This window comes from Danio aesculapii, chromosome 16 (assembly GCF_903798145.1).
Source record: "Danio aesculapii chromosome 16, fDanAes4.1, whole genome shotgun sequence".
Classification (NCBI taxonomy): Eukaryota; Metazoa; Chordata; class Actinopteri; order Cypriniformes; family Danionidae; genus Danio; species Danio aesculapii.
Window position 1 is genome coordinate 45,664,826 of NC_079450.1, and position 26,593 is coordinate 45,691,418.

General features: G+C 35.3%; 1 protein-coding gene across 5 annotated transcripts in view; it reads left to right on the top strand.

Moving 5' to 3' along the window:
* Positions 1 to 26,593, top strand: part of cobl (cordon-bleu WH2 repeat protein) — a 147,546-nt gene that overhangs the window by 85,668 nt on the left and 35,285 nt on the right. For 3 of the 5 annotated variants that reach the window (XM_056474976.1, XM_056474974.1, XM_056474975.1), the window contains 4 exons: positions 2,999 to 3,084; positions 3,356 to 3,433; positions 11,485 to 11,655; positions 24,492 to 25,029. In XM_056474976.1, coding sequence (XP_056330951.1) covers positions 2,999 to 3,084; positions 3,356 to 3,433; positions 11,485 to 11,655; positions 24,492 to 25,029 — 873 coding nt within the window. The remainder of the gene's footprint in view (positions 1 to 2,998; positions 3,085 to 3,355; positions 3,434 to 11,484; positions 11,656 to 24,491; positions 25,030 to 26,593) is intronic. The other 2 variants (XM_056474978.1, XM_056474977.1) reach the window with 1 other exon arrangement.

Here is a 26,593-nt window from a genome sequence, read left to right on the forward strand (position 1 = left end):
ATTGAACTGTTTTGAATGTGCTGAGAGTCTGCTTCCTGTCATAGAACGTGCTTGAGCTCTTATGATTATCATTAACCAGGTCACTAGAAAAAAAAAAGTAAGACATGCTTATGCTTTAATATTCACCTCTTACGCTTAGTTTTATTGTGGTGCTTACATTCTTTATGGTGCATTTGTGTAGTATTTAGAAACCTGTCCTGCTTATTCTTTGTTTAAGTTTTTATTTTTATTTTCAGCTGCTTTAATGTTTTTGTTTTCATCTGAATGTGATGGCATTGTAGAGGCTTGCAGAAGTGTAGCGCCATCTAATGTTGGACTTCTGTACTGCTTTGTGTTTATTGTGCTCACACTGAGTCTAAAGGAATTTAAAACGCTTGCTTTTATATTTGATGGTAAAGATTATACATGTATAGATCATATATTTAAGATTTATATACAGTTTATTTAAGATAATATACCTTTTTAAAATAGTATATATACTTAATCTGTTGAAAAGGATTTAGATCACCGTCTCTTAACGTAAGCTATGCTCAGACTGCAGGCAAATCAGATTTTCAGATCAAATCTTTTCATCTTGCTGAACATAAAAACTGTTATTCGGTTTTGTTCAATCCTGTAGTCCGTTATGAAACTTTAATCAATGGTCCTGATTAGGGCTGCACGATATTGTAAAAGTCTGACATTGCGATATTTAGTTTTTCTGCAATATGTATTGTGATGTGAACATAATCATTTAAACAGATGATTTGAATAGCTCATTTTGGAAAGGTCTCATAGTTTTATGTTGATTGGGAGGATTTCGTAGGCTAGATAATCTGCATAGATTAGTTTTTTTATTTTTTGGTGAGTCTAACCGTATTCAAGTATAAGTTAAATAATAAATTGTAAGCAAATAAAACTGCATATTCTTCACTGTATAAAAGTTAAATGCAAACAATTTCATTGTTATAATTTCTTGTACAAAAAAGAGGATTTTTCTCATTAAGAGCATTTTCGAAACCACATTTTTTATTTTATGGATGGAAAGGTACGCTCAGCACTTTGGAGCATGGTCTAACAGAGTTGTGCTTATTCTCTTAATGAGTTATACTGTAGGTGTGTTTTGAGCATAACATGCATTAAACCAATCAGAGTCTCATCTCACATTCCCTTTAAGAGTCAGTTGTGTCGCGCCATGGCGCATTTGCTATTTAAATGGCGGAATTTATGGGCTCTATTTTAACGATCCAGGTGCAAAGTCTGAAGCACAGGGCGCAAAAGCATAAAGGGCATATCCGAATCCACTTTTGCTATTTTAAGGATGGAAAAATACACTTTGCGCCATGGCAGAGTTGAGCTTATTCTCTTAATGAGTTATGGGTGTGTTTTGAGAATAAACCAATCAGAGTCTCATCTCACATTCCCTTTAAGAGTCAATTGCACATAAAAAATGGTACATTTGCTATTTACATGGCGGACTTTGTAAGTGGAATAACTGAACGCTTCACCAGCAAGAAAACAGTTATGAGAGATAATGAGAGAATCGGCCCAATCGGCCTTTACTTTCACTTTCACTTTCTCTCTTTTGTGGATTGGGAAACATGTTTGTTAAGCGCAAAGACTTGTTTCTAAATTCAGTTCTAATTTCCAGCAAACGAATAAATTAACAATGATAACGAAGTGTGTTCAAATAACTGAGTTATATCCAAATACACATGCTATGCCCCATATGGTCCAAAACCTGACAGGTGGACAAATCTAAGCTTGTTTTTAATAAAACAAATATAAATATGAATATAATAAATAATACTTCTAATAATATTAACATTATACCAAAGCAAATTGTCATGAATAAACGATGAAGATGAAGAAGGCATCAAGATGGTTTTTATATTTATATAGAAAGTAATATTTTTAAAAAATATTTTAATCCTTTCATTCTTTTTTATTTGTAAAGATGTTTGCGTACTGCTGTACATCCAGCGTGTTTTAGGCAATGTGTAAGCGAGGCGCACATCTAACAACTGGACCTTAGACCTGCTTTCAGCTGGTCTATTAAACAGTCTATTTTAGTTCCTCAAAATAGCAATGCGCATCAATGCGCCTAAACACACCTCTTTTCTAGACCGAAACACTCATGAGTCTACAAAGTGGCGCAAATGGATTTGCTATTTAAATATTGTGGCTGAAAGCGTGAAAATTAAGGTTGGGTTGGTCTGAAAATAGCAACACGTCATGGAAACATGTCTTGCGCCTTATTGTGCCGGGTGTATGAAAGGGCTCTATAAGTGGAACGCTTCACTAGCGAGTAAAACAGTTAAACCTGTGTGAAAATAAAGAACGAGTCTCCTCCATTCGGCCACTTTAGTTCTTCTTTATTTTACTTTTACTCTTTACTTTACTCCTTTACTTTCATGGAGTAAGGAAATGGTTGTTTCTCCAATTTAGTTTGCTAAGTACAAAGATCCAAACACGTCCTATTCTTATGCCCCATATTGTAATGCAGAAGTCCCCAAAACCCCTACAGGTGGTCTATAGCAACAATGCACCTTAACACACCTCCTTTTCAGACCAGTGCACCAATGAGTTCACAAAGTGGTGCAAATGGATTTGCTATTTCAAATTTTAAAAGGTTAAAAGGTAAAACGTGAAAATTAATCCTGTGCTCGAATGTAACTAGCAACATATTATGCCATACACGTCTTATTGTGCCGGATGTAGGATAGGGCCCTAGAACTGTAACCTCTGTGCAAGTCCAAACCATCAATTACTCAACACTGAATAATGTTAATGAGGTTTAACATTAATTCATTCAGTTATAAAGAGTGTAGTTCGTTATTCTGCTCTTCTGAGTGACTTGTATTTAAAGTTTTTTGTTGTGTTGTGTTGTGTCTGGTACAGTCAGCCAAATTGCTTGTTGCTTGAATCTTGTCATGTCGTGTGTTGTTAGACTACAGTAGTGGCTGTATTTCTGCATGTTTGTTTAGATACTGAAGAGATCTGTTTTTTTTTTTTACAGCTGAATCTCTGCGCTCCAACAGTCTGAGTGGATCAGAGAAAAAGGGTCTTCTGGGCTTCCTCAAATTTAATCGCAGGAAATCAAAGGTAGAACATGTGCAAAATCTTACAGAATTGTTACACATTCATATTATTGTCTATTTCAATTTTGACAATGCTGTATGCTTCAATGCTGCGTGACTAAAAGCTCGAACATATTTTACCATGAAGGCAACAACCCATGGCCATGCTTGAAGAAACATTTAAAAAGTGTTATTAAGATACAACTTTTGATTCCTTTTGTAATGATTAAGCATTGAAAAGTTTTCAGGGATCTTACGAGTGTACCTCCCATCCTAGTGTTACATTCCCATTTCAGAGCGAAGATCAGTCCTCTGAGGACATGGAGAGTGTTGATGATGATAGTGTTGTTGACAATGCAGACACTAATAGTAATGTAAGTACTAACCCATGAACTCCGCTGTCCCTGACTAACACTCTCATCTCTTCATCTGTCAGTTTACAATCTTTAAAGTCTGTGTGAAATCAAAATCTACAATGTTTATTATTTTGCTAGTGTACATTGGTGAACCATTAATCCGTGCAAGTTAATCCACTGAAAATTATGCTTGTTTTGGTAATCTTCAATTAGTGTCTGAGCATTTGCTTCTGTTTTTGGATGATGTCTTAGATAATGTTAGTTTGACGGCTTCAACAACACTATTCTTGACCACACCCAACTAACCGTTAGTTTGCCATACAGGAAAGATGCGCAAAAAAGAAAGCCCCATCCCTACTCCATAGAGGTTGTTTTTAATCACGTGGTTCTGCTGACGCGCGAAATTCAGATGGAGGACATGAAGTAAAAAACTGAATGGGCGACAGAGGAAAGTCCGTATTTTTGTGATTTATACCATATTTCAAAGAAGATATAAATAGAAAATAAGCACATATGTTGGGCATGATCTTTATACAGGGCCTGAAATTGTGACTATTTTGGTCGCATATGTGCCTGAAATTTAATCTATGCAACCTCATAATATATTTGGCAGCATTTGTGTGACTGCATATAATGGTTGTAGTGTGACCTGTTTTGATTTTTTTCTAAAAATGTGCTGAATCGGTCCTCCCTGCCGCTATATTGTTTAATATTAGCTGTCAATCACTCAAGGCTTTCCGCTTTTGTGACTGCGGGAAATGCAAACTGCGGAAAAGTGAAAAGTACAGAGGTTTGCAAACCTCACCTAAAGTTAAAAATAATGGCGCCGATGACAGCGATCATGACATGTGGTGAATGTTGATCCGCCAGCCGAGATCAATCGAGTGTTTTTGGGGAAGGTGCCTGAATCTGGATGCGTTGCATTCAGCGCAAATGTCCGCTAAGTAAAAAATCTAACACTACACATCATCGTCAAAAAGCTCGCCTTTACTGAGTTTAAACTAAATCTACGGCTCATAACAAAGAACGTTATTGCGCAGGTGGTCATTGCGAGAATACTACTCTGCCTGCTCATATATTGGTCCGGCTGACTCGCCTACTTTCCACAAACACAGAAAATTGAAGATCAGCTCATAACGAGACTGAGCATTTAAAATGAAACAAACCGAAACCAAGAGTGATAGAAGTGAGACTTTTCTTACTTTCCTTTGTCCATTCTTTCTTGAGATGCATGTTATTTTTCTATTTAGTTACTAACTAAAAAAAGTTTTGCAGCTTTCAGCCTTGAATTGAATGATTTGTTATATTTCGTATGTTTTGTAGCAGAAATGTTATTTATTAAATTGACATGCATATAAAAACAATAGTGCAAAATAAATATTTCTGCAATGCTTCATTTTAGTTTGATGCAAACCATAATTTTTTTTTTCATAAAGTTACAGACTTTTTATAGCAGATAACTCACTTTCAAGCACATTCAAGGCAGCTTCATAATGAGAAATGTCATTTATTGTTAGTATTATTGTCATTTTCGTCATCATTAATATTTAATAATTATTAGACATACATTTTGAAATTATTGCACACAAATATCAATAAGTCATCTCAGCATTAGTTAGATAGTTGTTTCTGGGTTTTGTTAGTCCTAATTGATGTTGTTTTCAAATACAATAAATCCCTTAAAATACAACTTGCAGTGGTGCGCATTCATTTTTGGTGGGTGCTCCTACATTTTTTCTGGTGCTCCTAAATATTTAAAGTACAAAAGTAAATTTTTAGCCCTTTTATATCATGAAGAGATACAGTTATTAGTTTATCAGTTCTGTCGATGAACTTACCATCAACAAACATTCACAGCTGCTGCGCATCTCGATGTTCACATTATGGATGTTTATTCTGCTAAAACGCCAGTAAAGATATGGATTATTGCAAAACAAGATGGAGATTTCATTGCATCGATTACATGGCAGGGTACGTTATTTATATTCTCCTGGATTTTGTGTAAGTGTGGTGGTTTTTGTATCTGATTTCTATATAACACATTAACATATTTATACACATAGACAGGCCTGTATATAATCTTTATTGGTGCTTTCAAACGGATTATCGCGTTCAAAAAAGTTTGTACACATAGATGTATTGAAAAAATGTTTATTACATGCCACCGTTTCTTACGTTTTTCAGCCAGTTTCTTGAACTTTCCCCGCTTTATGAGCAAAAATGTTTGGAGTTCTATAAAAGCTGTTCGGTATTTCTTATTTTGGTGGGTTTAAACAATTATAAACAACATAAACTAGAAATATTTTGACGTTCTGATAGCGATTCCTATGCCCTCCATCTGAATTTCATGCATCATCAGTGACGTCATGTGAAAACAACCTATTCAGATTCAGTTGGAGATATATCAACATACTGAAATAAAAGTCTCAGCAACTTCCAAGTCACACAGACTTTAACACAATTCTGCTGTCTGTTGGTTAATTTTACCTTATTTGGGGTGTTTTCTACTTGTTTAACTTCTTTGCTTAATAGCATCATATCTAGTTCTTTTTTTCTTTTCGTTTGTGTCTTGTTTGATGGGTTTCATTAATTTTATTTGTCTTTAATAATAAATGAATTGAACATTAAACAAATTTTTCTAATAATATTGTTATTATAATAATAAATGAAGCAACATTTAATAGAATTGTGTCCTTAATTGTTATACATTTTCAAAAGGCCACAGACTAGTAATAACATTCGACTATAATAATAATACATAATGATAACAATAATAATTTCTTCACAAGATCTTCTGGTGCTATACCTATAGGCTGGTATGTGTATTATCTAGGTATTTATTTATTTAAATGACGGACTTATAATAATAATAATAATAAAACTGTGTTAGCATTGTCGTCTCACAGGAGAAAGGTCGCTGGTTCGAGCCTCGGCTGGGTCAATTGGCATTTCTGTGTGGAGTTTGCATGTTCTCCCTGTGTTCGCGTAGGTTTCCTCCGGGTGCTCCGGTTTCCCCCACAGTCCTAAGACATGTGGTATAGGTGAATTAGGTAGGCTAAATTGTCCGTAGTGAATGAGTGTGTGTGTGTGTGTGTGAATGAGAGTGTATGGATGTTTCCCAGTGATGGGTTGCAGCTGGAAGGGCATCCGCTGCGTAAAACATATGCTGGAATAGTTGGTGGTTCATTCCGCTGTGGCAACCCCTGATAAATAAGGCACTAAGCTGAAGAAAAATGAATGAATTATATTAATATTCAAATTGGAATTAGAAATCTTTATTGTCCACACATGTGGAAATTCCTTTTTGACCTCCCAAACATCACAAATACAAAAACACCGCCACAGAGCACAAACACAAGGCTTCATAAACCACAGATTTTTTTAACACACAACCCTAGCTATAAAACCACAAAATAACATACAAACTATTTCATGGTCATTTATTCAATATAGTAATAGCAGACTGGATAAAAGATTTCTTAAAAATATGTTTTTGCTGTGTTTACCAGAAAAAAAGCTTTTCAAATTCATTATAAAAGAGGATGACTGGAGTGGAACTATTTGTGAGAATTGTATAAACCTTCCGCAGTATACCTTTACTAACATTAAAACGATTTAATTTCCTTAAGAGTCTCTGTGTTGCCTTTTAGATGTAGTCTGAGTGTTCACCAAACTACCATCTAAAATAATCCCTAAGTACTTAAAACTGTTTACAATCTCATTGTGTTGACCCTCAATAATAACTGGATGATATATAGGCTGCCATTCCCGACTAATAATTAGTTCCTTAATTTTCAAAGCATTTAGTGATAAAGCACTCTCCTCGCACCATGTCACCAGATGTTTTATGTGCTCAAAGTAGGTCCTCTCTAGCTCCTCCTTTCCTTCATAAGGATACTATCTATTGGCAGGGATGTGTAGTATCTAGCTATTTGTTTAATTAAATGACAGACTAGTAATAATAATAAAAGTATGTTTTAGATATGAAATGTATTTGTTTTAGTTATCACCACAAGGTGTCAGTAATCACTTAGATCATTGACCCAGATTGCTGAGACTTTGTATCAACATGTTCATAGTTGTTATACAGTTGATAGCTTGTATCATCAAGTCAATTTCAGATAAATGATTTTGTGATGGATGAGTTGTATCTGAGCAAAATCTTTTTCTGCTGGTTTTAAGCTGCTTTTTTAGGAGACACTGAGTTTCAGAAAGTAGTGCTAAAGGGTCCATGAAACTATTTGGGAAAAGGATAACAATGTAAAAATAAGTAATAGATTATTTTTAAAAAAGGATGATAATTAAGATTAGTAAGATAAGTAAATGATAGCATGAACAAAAAACAAACAATCAGAATTTGATGTGTGAATTTGAAGAATACAAATGTGTTCAGAAAATAATTCATTCATTCATTCAATTGGCTTTGTCCCTTGTTTATCAGGGATCACCACAGCAGAATGAACCGCCAGCTATTCCAGCATATGTTTTATGCAACATTAAATGTGCAATAATAAATGTGATTCAAATAAGTGTTCTTTGTAAATGAAGTTGAAATTTATATATATATATATATATATATATATATATATATATATATATATATATATATATATATATATATATATTCAGGGATTGACATTAACACCCGCCAACCGTCCAAATGCAGGTAGATTTCAGCTGTGGCGAGTTTGACTGCCACTCCCACCAGCCACTTTGGCTGGTTAAAATTTTTTTTTTTAAATGCCAGAGCTGCCTCTTGCCTAAAGATTATAATTTTAGTTTAAGAAAGTTTGTCAATATGCGTGCAAATGTACTCTTAGAATCAAGAAGCCAGTGCTACTGTTTGCGAGAGCAAAAGAAAGCCGGTGAATACCGAACTAGAGTATGATCAGGCGCACGGTGAGACACAGGCTATCCTCCCTCACTGAAGTTGTAAGTAAGGCACAGCTGATGTGATGTGAGTGAGTGCTTAAAACCTCTTGTTTCCTTTGCGCAAAACAACCGTGCCTGGAAACGCAACTTGTGTGATCGTTTCTCTTTGAGATAGATTGGAAAAAGCCGTGCTCATGCAGAGTCTCCAGATTTTTTGTATGTAGCAGCTGTTGCCCCTTTCGCTTTTACCATTCTTTGACCAGATTATTACTAGGCCTAACGTTAACCGTTTGCACGTGATCATCCTTTCACTATTGCAAACAGAATGTTTTTCACCTGCTTTCTTTTGCTTGCAGTTATTTTTGTTAAGATGGTTAAATTATCATCTTTTACAATAGCATTGCTTTAATAGGAGATAACTCTCTGTTTATCCATAGTTACCTGATGATCTGGAACCTTTAGCCTGAACAGACTACTGTGTATAGTTTAGATAAATGAGAAAAAAAAAATTAAATGTCAATTTTTTTAAAGAATATTTTTGTTGAACAAAAAGTGCATGTATACAGCTATATTTAGCTTGTTTTTACACTTTATATAACATTTGTGGCAAGTTTTTATTAGTTTGGGCCAGAGAAAAAATTTTAAATCCTTAGTGTTGAGCCCTAAAGAGTCATGTGAAATAAAAAAAAAAGTTAAAATTAACAAGGAGGCATGTGGACATAACATAAAATTGTGACTAGTGAAAATGGCAAGTGGCTAGTAATGTTGGAAAACTACTAGCCACCGTGGCTGGTGATTAAAAATGTTAGCCAAGCCCTGTATGTATGTATTAGTTTTTTTCCACTATTTTCCCACAATTTTCCCACAATTTCTGTCTAACGGAGAGAATATTTTTAAACATAATAGTTTTAATAACTCATTTCTAATAACTGATTTATTTTATCTTTGCCATGATGACAGTAAATTATATTTTACTAGATATTTTTCAAGACACTTCTATACAGCTTAAAGTGACATTTAAAGGTGAGCTAGGTTAATTAACTAGGCAGGTTAGGGTAATTAGGCAAGTTATTGTATAACGATGGTTTGTTCTGTAGACAGTCAAAACATACACACACACACACACACACACACACACACACAAACATATATATATATATATATATATATATATATATATATATATATATATATATATATATATATATATATATATATATATATATATATATATATATATAAACACACACATACACAGTTGAAGTCAGAATTATTAGCCCCCTTTGAATTTTTTTTTTTTTATATATATTTCCCAAATTATGTTTAACAGAGCAAGGAAATTTTCACAGTATGTTTGATAATATTTTTTACAATTGTTTTATTTTGGCTAGGATAAAAGAATGAATACAATTTTTTAAAACCATTTTACCATGCCAAACAGCCTTTTTCACAGCGAGCTGTTTCCAAATCTCAGTGCCTTCCGCATGTAATTACCCAAGCTCAGGTGCATGCTATTTACATTATCATCACAGACAGAGCCAAGGCCCATTTTCAACACGTCGCAGTAACTGATTTCTGGTTATATAACACACTAATAGCCATTCCCACTTTGAACATTCCGTTCTAAGGGCAGAGAGGGGTGAGGGAAAAAAATGAAAGAGAGAGAGAGAGAGAGAGAGAGAGAGAGAGAGAGAGAGAGTGCTGAACTTTTGCAAGGAGGTTGAGTAGTATAATGAAATCAGTCATGATAGTGACCATGATATGAGGCCTGTGATTATTTTGTCTCTCTGCTCGTTCCAGATGTTACTGTTTGTTTGTGTAGGTGTTTATGTGTCTAGTTTGGATCATATGTCTGTGTTTGTCATCAAGTCAAGCTGCAAGACTGTATACTATCACTCTCTCATTCACTAGCATTGTTTGCCAGGTCTTGGTTTTATCATAAAGTAATTTTGCCAGTGTCCATATCAAATCTCTGTGTGTGATTGTGATAGTACAGTAAGTGTATTTCTCTTCCGTAGTACATTTTGTAGTTTATGCCACCCATTCAAGTCAAATCCTATCCTCATTTATTTGATTCAACCAGTAGTTGTATGTAGGGCCATTCAAACAACATTTACATTTAGCAGACACTTCTGTCCAAAGAGATTAACAATTGAGGAGGCATTCAACAATTTAACAAGAAAAGGCAATACACACAAGAAGTGCTAATTATACGAAGGAACTGTTAGCAGGGTTCACACAAGTTGATTAAAGTGCTGGAATTTGGCTTTTAGGAGTTCAAGTCTTGAAAAACCTGAATAATTGGCTTGTTTTGTTGAAAAGTGCAATAAAAAGCTTAAATTAACAAGGAGATTTTGCATGCAAATGCCAGAAAATGTAAATGTTTGTGAACTTTCATAACTATTTAATGCAAAAATGCCAGCACATACTGCAACCCAGGCTCATTCTGAAAACGTGCCTCTATATACGTTTCTGGAGGCCTGATTTGAAAATATTGAAAATATACTCATGCAGATTAGGCATTGATAATTACATTGTGATTTATTCCTTAAGCTATTAAAGTCCTTTCCTGGTAACCGTTCACTCTGGGCAGCTGTTTTATGGTGTGTAAAATTAGGGTCATGGCCAGGGTAAAGCTCTCAGAAGTCTCAACCCACAGGTCATGACATTTCCGGCCCAAATGTTATTGATTTGCTGTCCTCTGTTAAACCTGCTGCCCTTTAAAAGGCATCATTTTCATGTCTGCAGCTCTGTATTAACAGTCACTTTCTTTCTTACCTTCCACCCTTGAGGGCTAAATTGTAGAATTACTGTCTCCTAAAGCCAATTCAAATGCCATGGTCAATTTTGTATTCGGTTAATTTGTTTCTTATTCTGTTCGATCTAACAGTAATCTTTCTACAACTTTCTTTGCATATAATTAATTACATTGTTTCTTTTTCTTTCTGTGTTTGTACACATTTTAATTTGCATTAAATGTATCTTTCCTTACTCCACCCCATGCTTTTGCTTATATACAGACATACTGCTATTTGCACTGGTGTGATTTTTATCTCTGTTACTTGTATTCTGCACAATGAAGTTTAATCAATTCCAATCAATCTGGCTGCAAACACAATCATCTATTGTGTTAAATATGTTCTGAAATGTGTATGTGTGTATCTATTAAAGTGTATTTCTTTGATTTTTATGCTCAGGGTATGTCTGTGGTGGCAAGTGGTCCATGTGTGGAGGCCCGTCCCAGCACTCTGGGTCAGTCTCAGTCTGTGATGAACATCTCCAAGATGTCCCCGAAAGTGGAATTAAAGAAACGCAGAGCTCCAGCACCCCCACCAGCTCCCACACAGACTCTACCACCAACATCGCAGGTGTGAGCAATTACACACATGTAAATATATAACTAATATATATGACTAATAGTTCTTTGAATTAGCTTTCATTTTAGGTCACTATCCCCCCATTAGTGCCTTCATATGGATGTTTGTATTTCTTAGTTTAGGTGAGGCGCCAAACAATTACAGGAAAAAAAACTATGAGATTAAAAAAGTAGATAATCTGTAAAAAAAACAGTAATTTCTTGTTCCATAATTACAAGTTATTACTGTAATTTTACAGATTTTAACTGTAATTGTATAGGTAATTACTGCCATTTTTCTAATTATTACTGCAATTACACAGATTATTACTGTCATTTTACAAATTATTACTGTAATTAATCAGGTTATTACTGTAATTATACAGATAATTAATGTGATTATAAGGATAATTACTGTAATTATGCAGGTTATTTATGTAATTATACAGATTAACTTATATAATTATGCGTGAAATCTCTAAATATTCCATAAAATTTTCCCCTTTTAACATACCTTTAAAACTGGAAAAGAAAAACTTTTCAAGAATGATTGGAAAAAGCTTAGGTACAAATAATTGCTGTTGTCATAAAACACTGTAAATATAACTATAAACTATAATATAGTTTAACAAATATTTTAAGGATGTATTTATGTAGGTTAAACTCCAAAACAATTTTCTTGGGAAAATACAAAACTGTTATCTAACTAAGTTTTTATTTCTTTTTTACAAATAACACATTTGGTCATAGTTTAACAACAAAAACAAGGTTAGTGTCATGAGAGGACGCCTGTACAACAAAGTTGAAAGTCAAATAGCAGTTTATTAATAAACTCATCTTGCAATTAAAGGTTGAATCAGGAACAAACAGGTGCACAGACAAGCATAAACAAACAAAATAACAAAGTAAAGGAGTCAAACATGGCAAGGTAAGGGAAAACCGCATCGTAATGCTCACTAAACAGTTTAAGACTCAGAAACGATGTGTCTGTGTGTGCTGAGTCCTTGAAATCAGTCTATAACGAGCTTCTGAGTGTGTGTGTAATCAGTCAGAATTAGGAACCTGGGTGTGCGAGGTGCATGCTGGGAGTTGTAGTTCGTTAAAGTAATGAGTGAAGTTTTCCAGCGATCCACAGCCACAGCCACAGTTTGTAGATCACTGGTGATCATGACAGTTCGCATAGCAACATGGTTAGAGTAGTAAAATAAACATTTGATAGTTTACAGTGCATGCATTATATGCAGCCTACAAACAATAGGCTATTATTTGACTTTATTACCCACATATTAATCATATGTCTATTATCTTCACTAAAAACAATTTGACTGAATTTTTGTTTCCTTATTTTTACAGGAATAATCTGTAAATATTAACATAAAATTATGTGTTACTCTCTAAAAATACATAAAATTTCTTTTAAAAATCAGAAAAATAACGGAATACCAAATTAAGCAATAACTGTAAATTTAAGGTTAGAATTTTTTATTACAGAATAACAGGTGTTTCACTGTATAATGAAAAAACTGAAAAATTCTGTAAAAAAATACAGACAATTGCCTGCAAAATAATGTTTATTTTTTTACAGTGTATACAAAAACACTGAACTTAAAATCCTGTTCATTAACTCATTCATTAAAAAGGAGCGATCAGTATTTTTAGAAATTCCTGTCTTGAAGATGATCTCTTTAACCACTGTAAAAAAACATTTAATGCAGATTTTAAGGAATTTAATACTATATCTCTCGATTGAGAAAATTGCCACCATCTCTTTAAAAAAAGTCTTATTTTTCACCATTTTTTGCTATTGAAATCTTTAATACTCGATGTAAAGTCACGTTTTTCTGAAAACTGCTAAAATTTCCAATTTCCATAAAGTTTTTTGCAATTGAACTCTTCAAAACACAAATATAAAACACGATATCTAAAAAAACATGGGAGTTTCTGACCAGTAGACTATTATTTATTATTTTTGTCTCATACTAATTAACTATGTAAAAGTTTGTAATTAACTATAAAGAGCACCTGCAGATCAGCTACTGGCATTAGAAACAGCCAATGAAGTATTACTGGTATGATGTTGTAAGATGTTGTCTTATTTTCCTGTATTTTGACCTGCTTCCAAATCTACCCCTGCTATTTGTCTGCTACTTTCTTTTTTATGTGATGCATAATTTCCATCCATACTCCAATTACTGATCAACTTCATTAATATCAATCTATTTTTTTAACCTGATCTCAAGTCTTGGCAAATAACTAGGGCCAGACGGAATCTGCGAACGTTTTTTGCTATTTCTGCAGAGAATTTTGGTGAAAATCTGCGGATTTCTGCGGAATTATTTTTGGGAGTATCATAACTAAAACCTTATTATGTGAAATAAAAAAATAATATATTTTTAACTTTTATTTAATGTTTACAATGCAAATCCAATTAGATCCACTTTATTTGATAAACAAAGCAAGTCTCCCATATAATATATCTACTAAAAGACAGAAAATATTACTTTACAAACTGCATTGTACATTTATCAGATGAACATTTTCATATTAGTCAATAACATTACTGTAATTAATTTAAAAACTGAATAAATATAGATTTACACACATTTACTCAAGTAAATAAACAGAATTAATGATAGGCTAAAAATCTGCAGAAAATCTGCGGAATTCTGCGCGTGCAGATTCCGTGTGGGCCTACAAATAACTGAGAAAACCCCACTAATAAAGGCCACATTTTTATGAAGTCATCATGTAGACATTACAAAGTATTTTAAAGTATTTTAAAAATACAAGACACTAAAGTATTTTCACACAAAATATTCAGCTATTTTCATCAAGCCTATCAAATACAAATTACAAAATACTGTTTTGTATTTAAAATACATATTTGAAATACTTATATCATAAATACTTCCCATCCCTGCTGATAACGGCCATTCGAATCGGCTAACATCATGTTGTATTTTTCCTAAAATAACGCTATTTTGCTAAAAACTAGGACACTAAAAAGTTTATAGAAGGTGATGACAGTCATTGATACCTTCTGGCTATTGTCACACCATTTAGCCTTTTTGCAAAGACTACTAACAGTTACACATTGGAAAAATCTAGAAAGGCCACAAAGCGGTTTCTTGCTCCCACATCCCTCCTCCTTCCTAAACAGATCTGACTCTGTGCCCCTGTAATGTTGACTGACATGCTAGTCTCTTAGATGTGTTTTCTGGGCTTTTCTCAGCGGTGGCTGGATTTATGACTGATTAGGCAACACTGTGGAGGTCTAAATGTGACCTGGAATGGGCCGATAAAAATAAAACGGTCCCAACAAAGAAGCGTGGCACTGATGCGAGACCACACTGTTTACAGCACAACTCTCTTTCTCTAAGTTCTAAAGGAAGGAGACTTTGTTTTGTGTAAATGACCCCTTTTTGCCATAAAACCTCTTTATGGATGTTTGTTTAGGTTTGTTTTGAGGATTAAGAGTCCGTATAGTTTAAGAATTTTTTTTTTATTATTCGTATTTACATGTTTTTGGTTCTTGTTGCTTTTCATGTAAGAGCATGAAAAACAAAAATAACAGCAAATTTAGAACAAAATACGTTAAGTTGAGATATGCAAAAATGAGATGAACGCCATGACTTGATGAAAATTAAGCATCCTATATCTGATTTACTAGGGCTGGGCGATAAAATGGGTATAGATATTTATTGACCAAATGCCATGAAGCGTTATAGTCTTATTAAAATGTGGCTGCTGAGCGTGCGCTTTAGAAGCAATGCCAATAAGCTTAGGGTGTCAGTTTGTCATTTCCAATGGAGGTGCACGACGTGATGCGCGATGCGCACATGTTGTGCAAGCGGCCCGCACGTGAACCATGTGCGTTTTTCAGCCGTACCTAGTTGAAAACATCTGAACTTTTCCAAATGCCACAAGCGCACCGCGATTCATGTAAGCAGAACTAACCAATCTGCTTCACACTTTGTATGGAATATACACATTTCAGTAATAACGGTAGACTAATTACCTCAGACAAACACAATGCATCCAAACACTGCAGTGCTTTTCACTTTTCTCCATAAACCTACATTGGAGCTGGAGCAATGATTTGTCCGTTTGTCATCCTCTGAGAAAACACTTGATGGTCACCTTGTTTATGAGAGACGCCAGGGTAGCGCGAGTGCAAAGTCCATTGTAAATGGTCAAAGAATCCACAAGCGCGTCTCTTCAGATTAGAATAACAACACGTGAAAATGAGTGCCGTATAGCAGCAGTGAATAGAGATTGTTAAAAAAAATGATGTAAGGATAGCGCCAGAGTGGCTTTTTGGTTTCTTTTTTTGTGCATCCCAGCCACTAGATCCCCATCTAAAAGAGTTTTTCATTATTATTCACACCTGACAGTTTGTTTTGATTGTTCAGCATTTACGCTTTACCATTGCACACACTTTGTAACATTTTAAACACATTAAAGACATTAAAGTCTCTTTAACACTAATGTTTATTTTATTATAAAGAGATGAGATTTTTTGTTTAAATATTTTTGGTTTTGTATTTTGGTTTTGACTTAGTAATGTTGGTAAATTAAAATAAAGTGGTTAAATAAAAAAATCCTGATATTCATAATTGTATTGTTAAAAAATATTCAATAATTCTCGATATCGAATGAATATTTTTTGCAATATCGCCCAGCCCTATGATTTACTGTATGTAAAATGACCTCTTTTATGTTAATTGTCAAATGAATAGCTTTTGTCAATAAAAAAGAAAATAAAAATCAATGATCCCTAAAACAGTACAGCAACAAACACTTCTCACCCTGAAAACTGACTGGTCCCAATTCATACTTCTAAAAAAAAACTTGCTACTGAAATAGAAATATCCAACACAGACTCATTGTGAAAACGTACCCCTTTATATATTTCTGGGGACTTTGAATTATGTAGCCAGAGCTACGTATGGCTACAACTCATCTTTAAAACGAGTGCTACGGGGTGGTATGACGCCGTTCCTTTTCATGCTTACCTGCATGTGGATGGCTTTTCCGTAGGTACCCATTTTTCCTGTGGCTTCCCATGTACGTTGGTGGACTTGTGACCTGGAGCGGAGTTGACGCGATGATGGTTTGAGTCTGACGAAGAGCGGTTCTAGAAAGCATGTAAGACAAAAGGACAAAAAATAAAATAAACAAGTAAATAGCAGAGTAAGAATGTGGTAAACGTGGTAAAAATCAGGCTGCAGTGAGGGCTTTTCTTTTTCTGGATTGCCTTTTAAAACACTGTCGCTTGGGTTTAGGGAAGTGGGTGGGCGGGTCAATTGGTGCTTTTAAAAACACTATCGCTTTGGTTTAGGGAAGGAGGAGGGTGGGTCAGTCGATCATTCAGTCAGTCGACAACAGCGTCTGATGGATTTACGTAAGAACATCAGGCACTCTGGAGAGAAATTTGAGATCTCAAAATGCATACAAAGTGTCCTCTGGTGGATTCACGAAAACAAAAACGTCAAAAAACATACCTTGTGGGACGTATTTGCCGCTCTCTAGAAATGTATACAGGGGTACATTTTCAGAATGAGTCAGGGTTGGCAATGTCACTTGACTGTTTAAGTTTCTTATCCTTTAATTAATAAACAAATAAATAAGTAGATAGATAGATAGATGGATGGATGGATGGATGGATGGATGGATGGATGGATGGATGGATGGATGGATGGATGGATAGATAGATAGATAGATAGATAGATAGATAGATAGATGCAATACAGTACGTTTTCAAGTGTGTGTGTGTGTGTGTGCGTGTGTGTGTGTGTGTGTGTGTGTGTGTGTGTGTGTGTGCACGATGAACTGTGTGTGGTCCCACCATAAAGACGGGTTAAATTGAATGTTCCAGCTCATGACCAGAGCACAGGACAGAGTAATTAAATACTTCAGGGTTTAGCGGGCGACCTCTGAAAATTCATCACAGGCCCAAAATTCCTCAGGATTAAGAGGGGAGGGTCCCGAGGTTTGATACATATATCTATATAAATCTTAATAATTAACATTCGCATGTGAGAGGCTAAAATATTGAAATAAAGATTACAGGAGACAAAGAGCATGGTGATACAGTTCAGTCATGGAAACTGTGGAATCACCTCAGATTTAATGAGAAGTAAAAAAAGTTATGTTGTATTTGTTTTATAAGGTTTGGGATTATCATGAGTGATTCTGTTGGGTCTGACATTTTTATTCAGAACTTTGATAAGTGCTCGATCCCAAATTAAAGGTATAATTCACCCCTAAAAAATTTATTCATTCTCTGCAGACACATGTTTGAGTTCTGACACAAAAGAAGATATTCTGAAGAATGTTGAAAATGGGTAAAAATTACTTCCATAGTTATAGTTAATCTATTCTCAAAGTTGAGTTGGGAGCTGGGTCTGTTCTACACCAGCTATGATGACTTTCACCTTCATATTTTAGCACGGATGTATACCTGGCCAAATTGCACTGTAGGGTGCGAGAACGAGTCTTCGAACCTGTGTGTATTCCTACTGTGAAATTACCACATCAGACGTGCTAACATGGATACAGTTCACTACAGTGAATATGATTAATGTTAGCTCCACATCTAACTGTCAGGCACAAGTAGAGTTTATGCATTCCAGTAAAACATACAAATAAAATGGACCGGGTGCTTTTTAAAATGAATGACGGTGAATGAAAGTCAAACCGGTGAGCCGTCTGACAAAAAAGTGCCCTTCTGAATCAAATCAGCAGGATGCCCTTCTGGATCTTTCACTTACGTCGAAGAAATTTCTGACTACGCTTACATGGACATCTGTAATCAAGTTATTTGCCTTAATAGACAATAATATAATTAAGGTGTTTACGTGAAGTGCTTTCATGTAAGAGTTTCCTGTATTTTTTGGTCACTTTAAGTGCAGTTCGGCAGTTTGACATTCACTCATGAATATTTCATTCATGCCCCCGTGACAAACTGGGGTAATTAGACGCAAATAAGGAGTAAGGACTGGTGAGAGTGTTATGGAATTTTATAACGCATGCCGAATAAAAAGAAAAAACTTCCGCATTTCACGATGTGTGTGTTTGTTTGTGTGTGTGTGTTTGTGTGTGTGTGTGTCTGTGTGTGTGTGTGTGTGTGTGTGTGTGTGTGTGTGTGTGTGTGTGTGTGTGTGTGCGTGCATGCATGTGTGCGTGCGTGCGTGCGTGTGTGCGTGTGTGTGTGCGGTCCTTTACTGACAGAGTGTGGATCTTGTTGGAAAATATGGTGAAAAGTCCTACATGACGGTAATAGTTTGATTGCGGTGTTTACTTCGATAATGTCAGCATTATATGCAATACTCTACGTCTTAATTCCTTTTCTGTTTAGTTCAGTTATGACTTTAGTCAGATTAAGGTAATCAAAAATCACTGTTTGGAGCTTATGGAGGCCTACAGTTCAAAATTCATGTTTAACTGAATAAACAGTTAATAAACACAAGTACATCTTATTGAACATCATTTATTTTCATCACCAATTATCATAGTAGAACATTTTCTCAAGCAGTTCGTGATGCTTTTTGGAAACTGAAGATGAGCCCCTGGTCTAATGTTCTCAAAGACTTACTTTTAGTCATTATTTGGGTAGCACACAAATTCTGAATGCCTTCGACAGAATTCAAATGAGCCATTTTATTCGAGATTAATTCCTAGATTACAGTGAGATTAATCTAGATTTGAAAAATTAATCTATACCCACCTATAATAAAACTTTATAATTAGGAAACTGTATATTAAACTTTCAAAGATTAAGCTCAGCCCTCTCCTAAAACAACAGAGAAACGTTAATTGTGTATTAAATTTAAGATTCAGTAAGATTCAAAACTAAAATCTCTTTTAATGAAAATGCTAACACTGTGTCCATCCATAAAAGCAGGTGCAGTGGACAACAACTTTATGTGTTTGCAAAGAGAATGGACTCACTCACTCACAGACTGACCTACGTGTGCACAAGATGATACAGTATCCTATTTTCCATTGTTTGACGTGAGATGCGTGAGAGTTATACACTACCATCTTTTGTAGCACCGCATTTTTTAGATTTCAATTGTCGTACTGTCAGTTCCAGAGCAGTGGACCAATTAGAAGAACTCAAAGGAGGGACTAGTGTTGCGAGACTCTGTTTAAGGTAGCAAGTTTACATGACAACAACAATATGTCGAAACCAATCCTGATCACTGCGTCTTGCATTTTCAGACGCAAAGACACATTCTATGGGACTATGGAGCTAAAAATATGCCAAAACTATCTGAATTTGAATTGTGTTAATTTGAATTATTGACAATTGTAATTTAATAAATCAGAATTTTTAAATGCAGTTAAAAATTTTTTGAATTAGAATTTTTTTATTTGAATTTGAATGTCATAACTTGAATACTGAACATCTGAAATTTAAGACAACTGAATTTTTCAAGGCTGAATTTTTTATAGACGCGCTTTCAAACTTCAGATTTTTGTGTTCTGAATTCACAGACTGCAGATATCCAGTTTGTTTAAATACAGTTTCAAATTTTCAAGATGAAGAAATTTAGAATGTCAAATTCTAAATTCTAAAATTCAAAACCATAAATTCAGATTGTGAAATTAAGATTCAGCAAAAAGTAGGTCAGGGGTCATCAACAGGGAAGAGTAGACAATCACTGAAAAGTCAAACTAAGCATTTTGGCCAATCACAGAGCTGTGTAAGTTTACTAGTGTATGTGAGGCTCAGGAAGACACAATTCTTCTGCAAACTGACTATCGGGGGTCAGCTATTTTCAGTAGTGTGTGTAATAAATAAGTAAATACATGCTTCAGTAAACTAAATTCATATATTTAATTTAATTACATCTCATTGGTTAATCAAACTTACTTAAGTTTTCAGTGTTTTGAGGGATAAAGAGCTGATTGTGACCTATACTGTAACCTCTGATGAGTTATTTTAGTAGACACAGGGCTCTTACACCTTTAAAAGTCACAAATAAGGCCATTTCAAGCTCTGTCCAGGTGCATTTTCAAACTGTCCCTGCATTTTACAACTGTGTTAAAGTACATATTTGCATGCACACACATTTTTATAAAATTATATAAGATGCTATTTATTACAATATTCTATTGTACACCATAGCATATAGTATAGTATTTTAAGGAACATTTAATGGTATGTTTGCCCAAAGCCCATTATTAACACTGAAATGCTGCCTCTTTTAAATATCATCTATTATTATCTGTCATAATTAACCTTACATTTATATTTATTTGAATGATCTGATTTTTCCATATATTTAAAAATATTACATTTATTTGGCTAAAATACATTGAAATCAAAATGGTCAATAGGTGGCGGCAAATCTCTCTCTTTGTCAAAGAGTTGTTCATTCAGATTCGTTCAAACCGGCTCATTTCTAAATGAATTAAGTGACTCACTATGAATGACTCGCTCCGAGATTTCTTGTTAACCTTAAGTGCTTAACACTTTGTTTCAAATGGTAACAACATAAGAGGTGTTAAAAAGTCTATATTGTTCTGAATAGTTTACAGGGAAAGCCACTTGATGAGTTTTCAACATAATGTTTGTTATGTTGAATAAACAAACAAAGAAAACTGATCACACACTTCAAATCTGTAGAGACAGGACAATCAACACCAACTGGAAATGCGTATTTTTAAAAAGAAGACAAGAGGATTTCGGATTTCACCATTTCCAGATGCGAAAAGCTCTTGGGTAAAATGTTGCTTACAAACATATTTCTGTTGCGTGCATTGTATTCCACACATTAGTTCAGCTACACTCTCTTTGAGGGGAAATGAAAACAAAACCTTCATTGCAGCACATTTATTGTTTTATAAACGTTGCTCAGCAACCTAGACACCTCCAAATGGTGTTAAAATTGTTAATATGGTATAATGAAATTACATTTTTGCGGCCGTGAAATCACACATGAACTGACACACTGTTTGTTTACATAGCGTTGACACATAGCATTCATTTTACAGACAAAATGCAGCCAGAAGTAGCTCCAGGTACCTATTTGTGGTTTTCCAGAAATGTAGACCGGGTTACATATCCAAAACGAGCCTGTGTTGACTTTTGATCAGGCCCTGAGAAAGAGGAATACGATTGTGGCAGGGGAAATCATACTATTTAAACTAGTAGTAGCTACATAAAGGTGTACGTTTTCTAACATTCTTCTATGACACATGAACATGTCCTTGCATACATGCATGTGCACGTGTACTTCAGAAGGACCTGGAGCACACAGTGAGCCTGTGTGTTCAGCACTCTAAGCTCTATGTAGGGGAAAGTTGAAGCAGCACTTAATATTAGGAAAGGAGCAGGAAGATGAATGAGCATCCAGCCTGCTGTTAAGCGCAACGCAGCAGCTCTGTGTGAGCGCGGCAAGACCCTGGGCTTCGTAGGCTGTAATTAAAGACTCCTTCCGTCCCTTCTCTCCTCTGCTCTACATTAAGTGCTCAACATGCCGGTGGAGTGAAATCATACATTGTGCTTCTCTGTTGTGGATTAAAGGTCAGAGGTTAAGTTTGTGGTACACACACAGATCAAGGGTCCCTTTTAAGCGTACATTAAATGCATTTAAAGACTTTGAGGAAGAAAAGAAAACACATAATGGCTTTGAACTGTTAACCAGTGAAAGTAAATCTTCATGTAATGGGGCCAGAAAAAACCAGGGTCCATGTATCATGCACACATATCATACGACATACAGTATGGTAGCTTAGACTTCATTTTGATTTGACAAGGCCTAAAGTGAACATTTCTAATTGATATATTTTGACTCAAATGATCTTGAATTCAAAGATACAATGAAGAACTACAGTAGTTCAGCCAAAAAAAGGAAAAAAATCTGTCATTAATTACTCAAACTTATGTTGTTTAGACGCAGGCACGTTTATCTTCACAAATTAAGATAATTTAGATGAAATTCTAGAGCTCTAAGTCTAGCAAAAATTGTGTCAAAACATTCCATGTGACTTTAAAATTTTATTTTAGGCCTTAAAAAGTCTTAAATTCACTAAAATATTGTGTTGTGTGTCTTAAATGTTGTCCTTCACTTCGTCAATTGGGGAAGTTTTTTCCTTGCCACTGTTGCCACTGGCTTGCTTGGATTGGGACTTGTGGAGCTGCGCTTCGATGGATTTGCTCTTCAGTGTTTGGACTTTCAGCGTTGAAATTTAAACCACGCTGAACTGAACTGAACTTCAACTCTGAAATCTAGACTTTACTAGAACTATGTTAAGCCGCTTTGACACAATCTATTTTGTAAAAGCGCTTAATAAACATGAATTGAATTGAATTAAAAATATTTTAAACAGGTCTTAATTTTTAAGTACAGCTAAAAAAAATGGGCTGGCATCCATTCAATCACCAACAATCCATCTTATTAAAACCTTTTTTCTATTTAAGTTTATATATAAGTTTTTTTATTGCAAAGAGATATAATTTACATTAGCTGTTAGACATGTTTACAGCAATTTCTCAGAATTAAATTCTCTAATTCCCAGGGAAAGAGAACTAAAAACGATTACACAGTTCCTCATGATAAAAACAGTGCAATATATCCCTTTACATTATACTCTGTTCATGCAAAAACTCTTTAAAGAAGCAAGGGGGAGTAGACATAATATTTACAAATAGGCATGAAACTTAAGGTTTTATACCTGAAAGGAATTAGGTTTAATAGAAGTTATAGTCAATCAATTTGTACCAAAAGCCAACAAATATATATTTTTGAATATTTACGTAATTGTCTCCACAATAAATATACTTTTAACAACGTTAAACTAGTCATAAAAAAAGAAGTATTATGTTAAAAAAAAGTATGTTGTGTGTAATGTAAAGTATGTCGCTAAGAAATAATAACATTAGGTTTTTTTTGGTAGCAAAAAATGATAATAATAAATACATTTCCATTGGCCCAACCTGGCCATTAGAAACAATTATTAGTGATTAGTCCTGCATAAGTCTAAAATTTCATTAATAAAAGTCTTAAAATGGTCTTAAAAAGTCTTAAATATGGCTTGATAAAACCTGCAGAAACCCTGAATCATATGAAGCTCCAAGAACACTTTTTAAATAGAACACGTTTATACTTCAGGCTCACCAACGAACGGTACTCGATGCGGGTGGCAGCAACACACTAGCTGACTGATGGTCACCATTGCTGTTTTCACAGAAGCAGCCTCAATTAATCTGCAACAGTCAGTTTAAAAAAAAAAAAAACACAACATGAATAATTACAAAAGAGGCACATGTTAAACAAATGCTGTAATTGTCAGTGCTGACCCATTTCCTTTGTCTTCAACATACAGAGTGTGAATATCATTTAGTTCAATGTTTTTCTCACCTCTGACCCACATTTCAGCATACATGTACTCAGGAACATTCATCATAGTCTTGTTAATTTACAACATATGGTAGCTTGTTTTTGATTTCATGGTTCTACATGGAACTGTACAGTATTGGTGCTCATTCATTCATTTTTTTTTCCCGCTTAGTCTCTTTATTACCCTGGGGTCGCCACAGCAGAATGAACCACCAAGTTATCCAGCATATATTTTACGCAGCGGCTGCCCTTCCAGCTGCAACCCATCACTGGGAAACATCCATACACACTCATTCACGCACACACTACTGACAATTTAGCTTACCCAAGTTACCTATGTGGTGTCTTTAGATTTGTGGGGGAAACCGGAGTACCCGGCGGAAACCCACTCCACACAGAAATGACAACTGACACAGCCAAGGCTTGAACCAGCGACCTTCTCGAAAATGTCTAGAAAATTCTAACATTTCCAATTTTCCACTGTCTCCATCTCTAGATAAACCTTGGCTCTCCGTCCTCACATAACCTGCTTAAGAAGCGGAAGGCTCCAGCACCTCCACCTACACCGCCACCTAGTACACCCGAGCCAGATATTTCCACCTACCTGCCTACTGCACCTGTGCAGGAACACTACATCACAGTGTCAGTTGAAAGGACTCTGCAGCCAGCTCCCCGAGCCTCAACTCCAGCTGACGACTCTGATCTGAGCCATAGCATTGAGGATTCAGAGCCAGCTAGGTCCATCTGCAGTAGCTCCAGTGGTGATGATGCAGCAGCTATAGGATCCAGCAGTAGCAGCCTAGCTGAAGAACCTGTGACGCATCGAGCTGATGTGATAGCTCCATTCACCACCTCTACGCCAGAACCCGAACCCAAACCAGAATATGAACCTGAACACAAGAAAGAAGCTAGTCCTCGCTCTACCCCAGAACTAGAACCGGGTCCACGTCCAGAGGTTCTAGCTGCAGGAGACCTAGAGGTAGAGATGGAGCTAAAAATGGAGGAGACGGAGAATAACCGTCATAGTGGAATAGGTAATGTAACATTATCTTTTTAATCTGCTAATTGCTAATGCTTATTTGCTGGCATTTTAACAGCAAGTTCCTTTTCAACACATGACCTAAAAATGGAAAAAGAATTCCCGCCAGAAGCTGTATGTCTAAAAGTGCATGCTGAGTTTCATATAAACCCACCGTCTCCTTCACTCACTCTGCCAGACTAAATCAGTTTAATATCGAATCTACAGTGTGAGAAGGACAACAAGATCAGTATATTGACTATTTATTTTTAGCTCTAAACCAACAGTGGATGCATCCACTTTCAAAGACAATGTTTCTTTTAGGATTTTTTTCCAGCTGTGGTGGCAGGCCTTATACACAGATCTACCAACTACCTATGGCTTTATTTCAAAAACAAATGTCATGAGTGCAGTATTACAAGTCGAGATCGCATTTATGTAATATGAGCATGCAAATCTCTTTGCTTGTGCGCTGATTTCCTCTGTTCGTGCACAAAACTTCTTTCACGCCCTCAAGTATTCGCTGCTCAAGTGCAGATTTTGAAGTGTGATTTAGTGCGTTTATGTAACGGGTATGTCTCCAACATTTATTACATTTGCTAGTAATATTTATGAATGTCTCCAATAGACCTACAGAGCGACATTAATGCCTCCTGAAGTAAAGTTATAAACTCCAGCAAGATAAAGTCATTGTATGCAGAGCCAGAGACCTTTACCTATAAAGGTCATGCAAAGGTCACGCCTCACGCACCTGTCAGTCAGCATGTCACTTTAAAGGGTTAAACAAATAATGCAAAGCACTACTACGGTTACAGAAAAGGCTGCGCTGTTATAATTCACATACCTTCTATTTGGCTATTTAACAAAGCCAACTGAACATTTTAAATGAGAAGGATGAATTTTAGTGTGGCGCCCCGCCATGGAAGAACGGATGTAGCGGAAACCATGGAAGTGATTTTTCAAAAATGGCTACTAAGTTGAATTACTTGCCTTAAAAGGACTTAAATAACACTGTAACAAGCACAACCCACTTATATTTTGTATACTATGGTAACACATGCACAGTTAAGTATTCCACAAGCTGATAATTCTTTATCAGGCGGTTTTTGTTTGAAAAAAGTGTTTGAAAGCCTAGATGTTTGGCTCTCTGCCTAAAAAAATATTGTTTGTGATTCAAATCCAAAGACAACAAACTACATTGTATGTGATTTTCCAAGTACAGAGTTTAACGATGCCACTTAAAAAGCATGTTTTTGGGCAAGCTGTGACATAACCAACCCATCCTTTACACATGATATCTGCTTTTTTAATAACTGAGAGGTTTTAAAGATACATATTCTTGGTGTGCCAGGAAAGATACTTTTACAAAATGGCCCCCATTTCATCTCTTGCCCTGTCATCTCTTTCACAAATATTTGGTATCACTTTATTTTCATGGTCCCTTTTATGCATTTTGTTGAATTTAAGTTGCATTGCATCTGCATACCAACTAATTCTCAATAGATTATAAGTAGACTGTTAGGTTGGGGTTAGAGTTAGGGTTAGTATAACTTGACATGTACTTGCAAAGTTTCTTCTAG